The sequence below is a fragment of the Crinia signifera genome, chromosome 8 (genome assembly GCF_055691185.1).
Source record: "Crinia signifera chromosome 8, ASM5569118v1, whole genome shotgun sequence".
Taxonomy (NCBI): Eukaryota; Metazoa; Chordata; class Amphibia; order Anura; family Myobatrachidae; genus Crinia; species Crinia signifera.
This window is the reverse complement of record NC_139224.1, coordinates 20,023,909-20,035,910: the sequence shown is the minus strand read 5'-3', so window position 1 is coordinate 20,035,910 and position 12,002 is coordinate 20,023,909. Positions and strand designations below refer to the sequence as shown.

The 12,002-nt window shown below is 47.0% G+C and overlaps 1 protein-coding gene across 1 annotated transcript in view; it reads left to right on the top strand.

Annotated features, from left to right (window-relative positions):
- TTLL3 (tubulin tyrosine ligase like 3) overlaps positions 1-12,002 on the top strand; it is a 59,423-nt gene that overhangs the window by 31,843 nt on the left and 15,578 nt on the right. The window contains exons 6-7 of the mRNA XM_083158164.1: positions 7,569-7,638; positions 8,429-8,536. Of these exons, the coding sequence (XP_083014290.1) occupies positions 7,569-7,638; positions 8,429-8,536 (178 nt within the window). The remainder of the gene's footprint in view (positions 1-7,568; positions 7,639-8,428; positions 8,537-12,002) is intronic.

The following is a 12,002-nucleotide window of genomic DNA, read 5'->3' as shown; positions in this document are numbered from 1 at the left end:
TAGCTTGTCCGCCAAGATCTTTCCTGCACGCTTATTGACCCTGGCTAGGTATAGTTCTTGGACAGTGGGGAGCTCCGCCCCAATGATCTTTTCTGCCATCCTCACCACTCTTTGCAACCTTCGTCTGTCATTCTCGTTTGCTCCTCCGAACCAGATTGTGATCGAGGAGCAAAGAACAGACTCTACTATGGCAGTGTAGAAGATGAGCAGCAGCTCCTGCGGGATGTTGAATCTCTTGAGTTGCCTCAGGAAGAACAACCGCTGCTGAGCCTTCTTGACAGTTGTAATGATGTTGGGACCCCATCTGCCACTAACTCTGCATCATACTGCCACTAACTGCATCATACTGCCACTAACTCTGCATCATACTGCCACTAACTCTGCATCATACTGCCACTAACTCTGCATCATACTGCCACTAACTGCATCATACTGCCACAAACTCTGCATCATACTGCCACTAACTCTGCATCATACTGCCACTAACTGCATCATACTGCCACTAACTCTGCTTCATACTGCCACTAACTCTGCATCATACTGCCACTAACTCTGCATCATACTGCCACAAACTCTGCATCATACTGCCACTAACTGCATCATACTGCCACTAACTACATCATACTGCCACTAACCCTGATTCATACTGCCACTAACTCTGCTTCATACTGCCACTAACTCTGCATCATACTGCCACTAACCCTGATTCATACTGCCACTAACTCTGCTTCATACTGCCACTAACTCTGCATCATACTGCCACTAACCCTGATTCATACTGCCACTAACGCTGCTTCACACTGCCACTAACTCTGCATCATACTGCTACTAACTCTGCTTCATACTGCCACTAACTCGGCTTCATACCGCCACTAACTCGGCTTCATACTGCCACTAACTCTGCTTCATACTGCCACTAACTCTGCTTCATACTGCCACTAACTCTGCTTCATACTGCTACTAACTCTGCTTCATACGGCTACTAACTCTGCATCATACTGCCACTAACTCTGCTTCATACTGCCACTAAATCTGCTTCATACTGCTACTAACTCTGCTTCATACTGCTACTAACTCTGCTTCATACTGCCACTAACTCTGCTTCATACTGCCACTAACTCTGCTTCATACTGCCACTAACTCTGCTTCATACTGCCACTAACGCTGCTTCATACTGCCACTAACTCTACTTCATACTGCTACTAACTTTGTTTCATACTGCTACTAACTCTGCTTCATACTGCCACTAACTCTGCTTCATACTGCCACTAACTCTGCTTCATACTGCCACTAACTCTGCTTCATACTGCCACTAACTCTGCTTTATACTGCTACTAACTCTGCTTCAGACTGCCACTACCCCTGTTTCATACTGCTATTAATGAAACTTACAAGAGACTTTCAAACACTAACTACCAATTGTCTCTTGTATGATGGCACAGGACTGCTTACTAGCAACAACTAATAAGGGCATATAAAAAAAGCCACTGTTTGCCCCAATCAAGTGAGGTGTTTACTCAGTTAGTTATTTAGCACATCATCTGAATGCTAGTAATAATTACCAGTTAGGTCTTCCCTTATATGATATTATGCATTAAGGTGTCATGAACTGTAAATAAATTTGTTGTCCTTGTTTTTATCATTATTTTGTAACTGTATATTAAGGCCACCAATGACTGTCTTTATTATAATTTTTTTTAATCATTAATATATACCACTTATTGATAATTAACTCTGGCCTATGTGCATTTTTGTTACTATTTTCCAATTTTTTTCCTGATTTTGGGATACTAAGCAATCCAGAAACAAAACAGAACAGCAGCATCGGCCTAGAGTGTAATTTTCAAATTTTATGGTCCAGTAATATTACTGATATTAATTTGTTATTGGTATCGAATTTTCAGTGCTTGACTTTATTAAAATTATTTTTGAGTTACAAATGTTCCCAGTAGCGCCAGTTATATATCATGTCCTCAGTAGTGCCAGTTACATATCATGTCCCCAGTAGTGCCAGTTACATATCATGTCCCCAGTAGTGCCAGTTACATATCATGTCCTCAGTAGTTCCAGTTACATATCATGTCCTCAGTAGTGCGGTTACAGATGTCCCCAGTAGTGCCAGTTACATATCATGTCCTCAGTAGTGCGGTTACAGATGTCCCCAGTAGTGCCAATTACATATCATGTCCTCAGTAGTGCAGTTACAGATGTCCTCAGTAGTACCAGTTACATGGCATGTCCTCAGTAGTGCCAGTTACATATCACGTCCTCAGTAGTGCCGTTACAGATATCCTCAGTAGTGCCAGTTACATAGCATGTCCTCAGTAGTGCCGTTACAGATGTCCCCAGTAGTGCCAGTTACATAGCATGTCCTCAGTAGTGCCGTTACAGATGTCCCCAGTAGTGCCAGTTACATATCATGTCCTCAGTAGTGCCGTTACAGATGTCCCCAGTAGTGCCAGTTACATATTGTGTCCTCAGTAGTGCCGTTACAGATGTCCCCAGTAGTGGCAGTTACATATCATGTCCTCAGTAGTGGCAGTTACATATCATGTCCTCAGTAGTGCCAGTTATATATCATATCCTCAGTAGTGCCGTTACAGATCATGTCCTCAGTAGTGCCAGTTACATATCATGTCCTCAGTAATGCCGTTACAGATGTCCCCAGTAGTGCCAGTTACATATCATGTCCTCAGTAGTGAGGTTACAGATGTCCCCAGTAGTGCCAGTTACATATCATGTCCTCAGTAGTGCCGTTACAGATGTCCTCAGTAGTGCCAGTTACATATCATATCCTCAGTAGTGCCATTACAGATGTCCCCAGTAGTGCCAGTTTCATATCATGTCCTCAGTAGTGCCGTTACAGATGTCCCCAGTAGTGCCAGTTACACATCTCCTCAGTAGTGCCGTTACAGATGTCCTCAGTAGTGCCAATTACATATCATGTCCTCAGTAGTGCCAGTTACATATCATGTCCTCAGTAGTACCAGTTACATGGCATGTCCTCAGTAGTGCCAGTTACATATCACGTCCTCAGTAGTGCCGTTACAGATGTCCTCAGTAGTGCCAGTTATATATCATGTCCTCAGTAGTGCGGTTACAGATGTCCCCAGTAGTGCCAGTTACATATCATGTCCTCAGTAGTGCCGTTACAGATGTCCTCAGTAGTGCCAGTTACATATCATGTCCTCAGTAGTGCCATTACAGATGTCCCCAGTAGTGCCAGTTACACATCTCCTCAGTAGTGCCGTTACAGATGTCCTCAGTAGTGCCAGTTACACATCTCCTCAGTAGTGCCAGTTACATATCATGTCCTCAGTAGTGCCAGTTACATATTATGTCCTCAGTAGTGCTGTTACAGATGTCCCCAATAGTGCCAGTTACATATCATGTCCTCAGTAATGCCGTTACAGATGTCCCCAGTAGTGCCAGTTACATATCATGTCCTCAGTAGTGAGGTTACAGATGTCCCCAGTAGTGCCAGTTACATATCATGTCCTCAGTAGTGCCGTTACAGATGTCCTCAGTAGTGCCAGTTACATATCATATCCTCAGTAGTGCCATTACAGATGTCCCCGGTAGTGCCAGTTACATATCATGTCCTCAGTAGTGCCGTTACAGATGTCCCCAGTAGTGCCAGTTACACATCTCCTCAGTAGTGCCGTTACATATGTCCTCAGTAGTGCCAATTACATATCATGTCCTCAGTAGTGCCAGTTACATATCATGTCCTCAGTAGTACCAGTTACATGGCATGTCCTCAGTAGTGCCAGTTACATATCACGTCCTCAGTAGTGCCGTTACAGATGTCCTCAGTAGTGCCAGTTATATATCATGTCCTCAGTAGTGCAGTTACAGATGTCCCCAGTAGTGCCAGTTACATATCATGTCCTCAGTAGTGCCAGTTACATATCATGTCCTCAGTAGTGCCAGTTACATATTATGTCCTCAGTAGTGCCAGTTACATATCATATCCTCAGTAGTGCCGTTATAGATGTCCCCAATAGTGCCAGTTACATATCATGTCCTCAGTAGTGCCGTTACAGATGTCCCCAGTAGTGCCAGTTACACAGCTCCTCAGTAGTGCCGTTACAGATGTCCTCAGTAGTGCCAGTTTCATATCATGTCCTCAGTAGTGCCAGTTACATATCATGTCCTCAGTAGTGCGGTTACAGATGTCCCCAGTAGTGCCAGTTACATATCATGTCCTCAGTAGTGCGGTTACAGATGTCCCCAGTAGTGCCAGTTACATATCATGTCCTCAGTAGTGCGTTACAGATGTCCTCAGTAGTGCCAGTTACACATCTCCTCCGTAGTGCCAGTTACATATCATGTCCTCAGTAGTGCGGTTACAGATGTCCCCAGTAGTGCCAGTTATACATCTCCTCAGTAGTGCCGTTACAGATGTCCTCAATAGTGCCAGTTACATATCATGTCCTCAGTAGTGCCATTACATATGTCCCCAGTAGTGCCAGTGTAATTTTGATAACGGATATCTGGATAAGGGATACTCGACCTGTAACTTGTAATAATAACATTAAATAATTAAAAAAGACTGCGCTAAAGGAACTGAATTAAGGAAGTAGTTCTTCACTTTTGTCCATTTCACCATCAGTATAAAATCTAGGCAGCATTAACATTAATGGAGATCGATCACTGAGCTCTGCTGTCTGTTAGTGTGGTCAGCTGTGATTATACACATCCGGAATATACTGTATCAGCAATAATGATATTTACTCTAGATTTAAAGGGCTCATACGCACAAATTATTCCCAGGGTTGCTTTCCAGTCTATGGGGTTTAATTACTAAGATAGGAGTTGGTATGGGCAACCAATGAGATTTTATCTATTATCTTATCGCCTAGAAAGTGCTAAATAAATAAGCAGCAAGTTTTGTCTCCCTGTATTGTTCCTTTGTACGGCGCTGCGAAACACTTGTGGCGCCTTATAAATAAAATTATAATAATAATAATAATGCAGGCACTTGGTGAACCCACAAGTAATTGCATGCCTTGACATTAAGGGTCCTGTAGTCTGCTTTAAAGAAAATATTGCAATAAACACCCAGGGTTAGATGTATGAACCAGTGATAAGGGAGGAGAAGTGATAAAGTGCCTGGTACTCCGTATACCGGCCAATCAGCTCCTGACTGTTAAGTTACAGGCTGAGTTTAAAAAGGAACAGTCAGGAGCTGATTGGCCGGTGATAAAGTACCAGGCACTTTATCACTTCTCCTCCCTTATCACTGCTTTATACATCTACCCCTGAATGTTTTAGTAATTTATTCACTGACTCCGGGTGTGCAGCAGCTTCAAAGCTTTATTGTGTGGCTGCCACCTTCAGAGCGCTTCTGCATCTTGTCTTCTTCTGTGATCGTGATCTATAGGGTGGTGGCCTTTAAGCTTTAAAACTGATTTATCATTTAACAAAAATGTTAAAATCTAATTTAGTGACCCTGACCCTGATCACTTTTTTATCGGACATTAATGCTTCAAATGTGCCTTAAAAACTCACCTCTTCCTACCAGTCCTCCTAACTCCTCTGCCTTTGCTACCATCTCTCCCCCTACTTTGGGTATCCAATCTGTGCCTGACCAGGATGTAAGATCTCACAAGCAGGGCCCTCTGCCCTGCGTTATCATTCCTATCTGCCTCACTTGTTCCTTGGCACTGACCTACCTGATAAAGCTGCTACTTATCACGGATGCTCACTGTTCTGTCAGAAGCTGTTTCAGCAATTCTATGTTCTGCTGATTGGTTATTGTATAATTATGTATAGTGAAATGATTTATTTATTATATATATTTATATATTCTATCTGTCTGTCTGTCTGTCTGTCTGTCCATGTACGTGTGTATCTAAAGTCTAAAGCCCAAGCTTTCAATTCACCATGCGTTCCACCATTTTCACACACAACGCATTCCATCAGGTACAGAAAGTTCTATTCCTGGACTTCCCACTTAATGTATGATTTCAGTCACCTGTGCTGAGCTAGTTAAGTGATAAGGAAGGTGTTTCGCCACAGGTGACAACAATATTAAATAAAAAGGGAAGTCCAGGAGCAGAGTATTTTGTGACAGATGTACTAAAGTGGACAGAGATGAAGTACTGTAATTTAACAGTTGTAACATAGCAGTGAGGTGGTGATTGGCTGGGACACTTCCTGTAACATGGCAGTTAGGTGCTGGTTGGCTGGGACACTGTCTGTAACATGGCAGTGAGTGAGGTGCTGGTTGGCTGGGACACTGCCTGTAACATGGCAGTGAGGTAGTGATTGACTGGGAGTGGGACACTGCCTGTAACATGGCAGTGAGGTGGCGATTGGCTGGGACACTGCCTGTAACATGGCAGTGAGGTGGCGATTGGCTGGGACACTGCTTGTAACATAGCAGTGAGGTGGTGATTGGCTGGGACACTGCTTGTAACATGGCAGTGAGGTGCTGGTTGGCTGGGACACTCTGTAACATGGCAGTGAGTGAGGTGCTGGTTGGCTGGGACATGCCTGTAACATGGCAGTGAGGTAGTGATTGACTGGGAGTGGGACACTGCCTGTAACATGGCAGTGAGGTGGCGATTGGCTGGGACACTGCCTGTAACATGGCAGTAAGGTGCCGATTGGCTAGGGCACATCCTGTAACATCGCAATGAAATGCTGATTGATTGGTACTTTATCTCTGTCCACTCAGTACATAGACCCATTGGTACATCTGCCCCTTTGTACAAGATAGAAGTAGTCATGTTGTGGGGGGTGTGGATCAGTTGGTCACCAGCAAGTTGTTAGGGTGCCCATACACGTTACAATTATTGTATACAATATTGTATACAATATCGCATCTCATTGCATCTCGGTTTTGGGATGAGATGAGATCTAGTACAAAAAGTACGTGCTGCTGTACTAGATCTCATCGCAAAACCGAGATGCGATATTGTATACAATATTGTATACAATAATTGTAACGTGTATGGGCACCTTCAGACAGTCATTAGGTCAATATGCATTTAGGTCGAAATGTGTCTAGGTCGACATGAGTCTAGGTCAACTTGGGTTAGGTCGACAGGGTCATTCGGTCGACAGGGGTTAGGTCAACAGTCAAAAGGTCGACATGGGGTTTTTCACTTTTCCCCGAATGTCAACAGTCGACATGGACACAGGTTAAAGTGCACCACGTCCCCTCGGTGCCTCGCTGCACTCGGCACACTATTTTATTCTCCCACCATGTAATAGTGGATGGTAGGGCATGAAATACCGTCTGTCGGCACATGTCGGCTCAAAAAACAGTGAAAATCCCATGTAGACCTTTTGACTATTGACCTAATGACCCTGTTGACCTAACCCCTGTTGACCTAGACTCATTTTGACCTTCTTACATGTCGACCTAATGACTGTCTTACAACTTGCTGGTGACCCAATGACCATATCCATCTGTGGGAGGGTTTGCAGTCTGAGTCATGTGACACTAGTGATCCTGTATAGACACAGATGTTGACCGTGCCAATTATTTAAGGGTTCTTGCATTTCGGAAGGCTGTATGTGATTGTAAGCTAACACATGGTCTATGTAATCCGCAGCCTGACCCACAGAGCTCAGCTGTAACACAGGAGCTGGAGGAAGGATATAATGGACATACAGAGGCATCAGGTATGGAGATTATAGCATTGCGATAGTTCTGGTTACAGCAGATGGCTCCCAACTGTCCCGCTTTTTGCTGGACCGTTCTGTTTTTTGGGGCTGTCCCACGGTGGTGGTAGTGGACCATGGGAGCAGTTGGGAGTCTCCCTGCTCTGAGCAGAGCAGCAGGAAATATTCTGGGAGGCAGAGGGGCTGGGGGCATGGGCAGCAGCTTACACAGCACTGGCCATGCCCCCTGTAGTGATGGAAAAAAAGGGGCATGGCCATGTCAACCCCATGAGGTCACACCCCTTAAACATAGGTCACGTCCCTTTCCTGGGCACGCATTCGGGTGCATCCCGATCCTCATATGTTAAACGTTGGGATGTATGCGACTGTGCAAAGACTGCACATTGCCGCATATATAATTGCTGTGTATGTGTATAGCTCCTAACTGTCCCAATTTTCATGGGACAATTCTGTTTTTTTGGGACTGTCTTGCGGGTGGCAGTGTTCTGCGGTGGCGGTGGGGGTGCAGTTGGGAGTCCCCCTGACTCTTGCTGCGAGAGGGCCAGGCAGACAGAGGGGGATTCCAGAAGCTGACAAAGCACCAGCCATGCCCCCATAGTAATGAAAACAGGAGGCGTGACTCGCAGGGATGTAATTTCCATAAAGCCACACCCCTTTGACCAGGCCACACCCTTTTTTGATAACTGCGGCTTAACCGCTCAGGAGTCCCGATTCTCAAACCAAGTATGCTGGGAGGTGCGCCTCTGTAACTGTTACATAGCACAGATAGTGATTCCCTGCCACCTTACAGGAATCACCGGGAAGCCTCAGAGTGATCGTGAGAGACAGCAGGAGAAGCCAACCAATGGGAACCCCAAAAAGAAACCTAAGTCTGGCGTTGAGAAGCGGAGACATGACGGTGAGCAGATATTGTGATATCCCAACCCACGCCCGGGTGCCACAGAGAGCCACGCGTTCAGCACCGCCACCTACAGGCCAAAGACCGCCAAATACGTCTAGACATTATGGAGTAAATTTACTAAAGCTTCTAAAATGGAAAGAGCTGATGTTGCCCATAGCAACCAATAAGATACAGTCTATATTTTTCTAGGATATAACGGAGAAATGATAGACAGAATCCTGATTGGTTGCCAGGCCGGATATCACCTCTTTATTTCTAGACTTCTGCACATTGGGGGTTATTCTGGTTTGGTTCCATGTGCACTGCAGGGGGGCAGATGTAACATGTGCAGAGAGAGTTAGATTTGGGTGAGTTATTTTGTTTCTGTGCAGGGTAAATACTGACTGCTTTATTGCTACACTGCAATATAGATCTCACTTTGATGTAAAACCCCACCCAAATCTAATTCGGCGTGAATTCCGTGCAGAAAACGGTCGGTTGGAACAATCCGAACAGGGGGTGGGTATTACCATATGCGTACGCCCCGCATTTCATGGGCGTTCCCTTTAAAACGCTGGGCGTACATATGGTAATCCGGCCATGAGGCACATGGTGGGGGGGCGGACAGCTGACATAGCCGGATGCCAGCTGCTCTCCCATATTCCTGCTTTCGTACGGAGAAATGTCCGAGTGGTCTGGAGCACTCAGGGCTGCCAGACCGCTCGGTCCATAAATCGATGGCCAGCGACCATCGGAGGATGGGGGAGGTTCCCACAGATGGGGGAGGTGTTCATCCATTCACTCGGAGTCTTACCGCATTCGGACGGTGTGAGCGATCCGTACGGTAGGCAGGGCTAAGAACACTTGGTGGCCGTCTGAAAATACACATCCATCCGAGTCAACTAGAATAAGAATAAGGGCCATAGTCATATTACGGGTGATATAATAGTGAAATAATTAGCTATACCTGTGGATCTGTTCAAATGTGTCAGTGTGTAATGAATGCACCTGTGCACCTACCGGGTGACCTGGAAAACGTGAACTGCGTAGGGTCCTGAGGACCGAGTTTGAGAACCCCAGCTCTACAGTGTTTATGAGGGTAATGGCAATTCACAATATATGTATATATTGGGGTTGACCTTTCTGTGTTGATTTTTCTTGTGGCGATTCGCGCACACCCCCCAACTGCGACCCCCCCTCCAGCGATTCGCAGCACCCCCCACGCGACCCCCACGATTTGCGACCCCCCCTCCCGCGATTCGCGACACCCCCCCCCCCACGATTCACGGCAACCCCCGCCCCCGTGACCCCCCTCCAACGATTCGCTGCAAACCCCCGCACCCCCCCCGCGATTCGCGGCACCCACCCCCCGCGACCCACCCTCCCGCAATTCGCTGCACACCACCCCCAAATCCCCCCCGCGCGATTCACGGCAACCCCAGGATTAAATGGCACAAGCAAAACACTGACACGGCTATGGTCGACAATGAAAAAGGTTGACATGAGTTTGTAAAGATTTATTTTTCATTTTTTTAATGTTTTCACATTCATTCTCATGTGTCGACATGGACACCAATGAAGTGGCACTCTTATGTCAACATTTACATGTGTTGACCTTTCTGTGTTTATTTTTTCTTGTGGCGATTCGCGGCACCACCCCACCCCCCCCGCGCGACCCCCCCTCCCGCAATTCAATGCAACCTCCCACCCCATGACGCCCCCCTCCCGCAATTTGCGGAACACCCCCCGCGACCTCCCACGATTCGCGGCAACCCCTGCCCCCGCGACCCCCCTCCCGCGATTCGCGGCAACCCACTGTGCCCCCCCTCCCGCGATTCCCGGCACCCCCGTATGCCCACACACCCCTATCACCACCCAGCTTCCCGCTTTCCTTAACCGTAACTTCCACCACTGGGGAGTCGCTGACGCTGTTTTGCCCACATGCCCCTATCATGCCTCATAGCCCAGCCTCCTGCTCTCATGCACCCGAACTCCCACCCAGTAGGAGGAGACAATGACTCAGGGCCACCATCCTGTACTCCTGTACTGCCACACTGGACCCTCACCCTCTGGCAGAAGCTGCACTGTGTCTCCCACCCTCCTCTTTAGTCCCCCTTATGCCCACACACCCCTATCACTACCCGGCCTCCTGTTTTCCTGTGTCGTGACCTCCGCCAGTGAGGAGCCGCTGACTCAGAAACACCCTACTATACTATTGCACACACACACACACCTAAACAACATGCACACACAGCCCCCCCCCACACCCACAAATGTCACTGTACCATCCACACTATCAATGTACATCTTACTCTGTAACCGCTTTTTAATTAAACAAAACAATACACACCCCCTTCCACATCATATGCTCTCTATGTAACACATTTCACCTATAACTCAAGTTGCAATACAGGCATCTTACATACAATTCTAACCATCTTTCTCATATACAAATGTTCACAAATTAAGGGGGAGCAGCCCCTTACGCCGGTGTGAAGAGCGCCCATAGGGCGCGATGAATCACCTAGTGCTGCAATAACTGTCCAGGATTGCAGAGTATATGAAATGAAAGAGGTAACAATGAGCCAAGAAGATCAATATCACACAAAGCAATCAGGGCGGAACAGTTGTGTTACTCTGTCATTCTGACATGTTAGTAACAAGGTCCCATTTTACCGACACATTCATTTCTCTAAATGATGGAAAGGGAACAGATGAGCCCGTTCCATTTTCTGTATCATTGCCCGGTATCATCCCAGCACCCTGGTTTATGTGATGACCCATCTGCTAGCGCGCCCGTATTATTTACACTGTTCCCAGCATAAAGGGCCGTATCTTGTTTGACTCGCTCCCCAGCTTGTTCGCATGGGGGAGCGATGTTTTCCTTCTGTGCATGTGCAGTCGCTGGGTGTGAGCGGGCACGGCGAACTGGCCACCTAGAACTGCGGGCGTGGGGCGCCGGCGAAGGGCTGCACCCATGGGAACACCCAGCATTCCCATGAAATGGGCATTCCTATCGAAATTAGCCAGTGATGCGGGTGGAAGCTGACGTCACCGGGCCCTCTTCCCATAAAGGGAGCATGCAAAGCCAAGGCACCAGAGAGTGCCATAGCTAATTACAGTGGCTTGCAGATGGATCTTTATTGCACTGGGCATGTGCCGGTACAGTAACGATGAGCGATGTACATTGCAGACTAATGTCCACCTATCTAACTCTCTCTGCACATGTTACATCAGCCCCACCTGCAGTGCTGCATGGTTTTGTCCATTAGAGAGTGTTTGTGCCTTTCCGAGTGAACCAGAATAACCCCTATGGTACACTAGCTATGAGGTCATTAGGTCAGTGTCTAGGTTGACAGTAAAAGCAGAACTCCCAACTTTCCTGCTTTACACGGGGACAGTTTTTGGGGACCTCGGAGCCGGCAGTGTCCCGGGGCGGGGGCAGTTGGGAGTCCCCCTGTCACCCGCTGAGCAGCAGTGAATA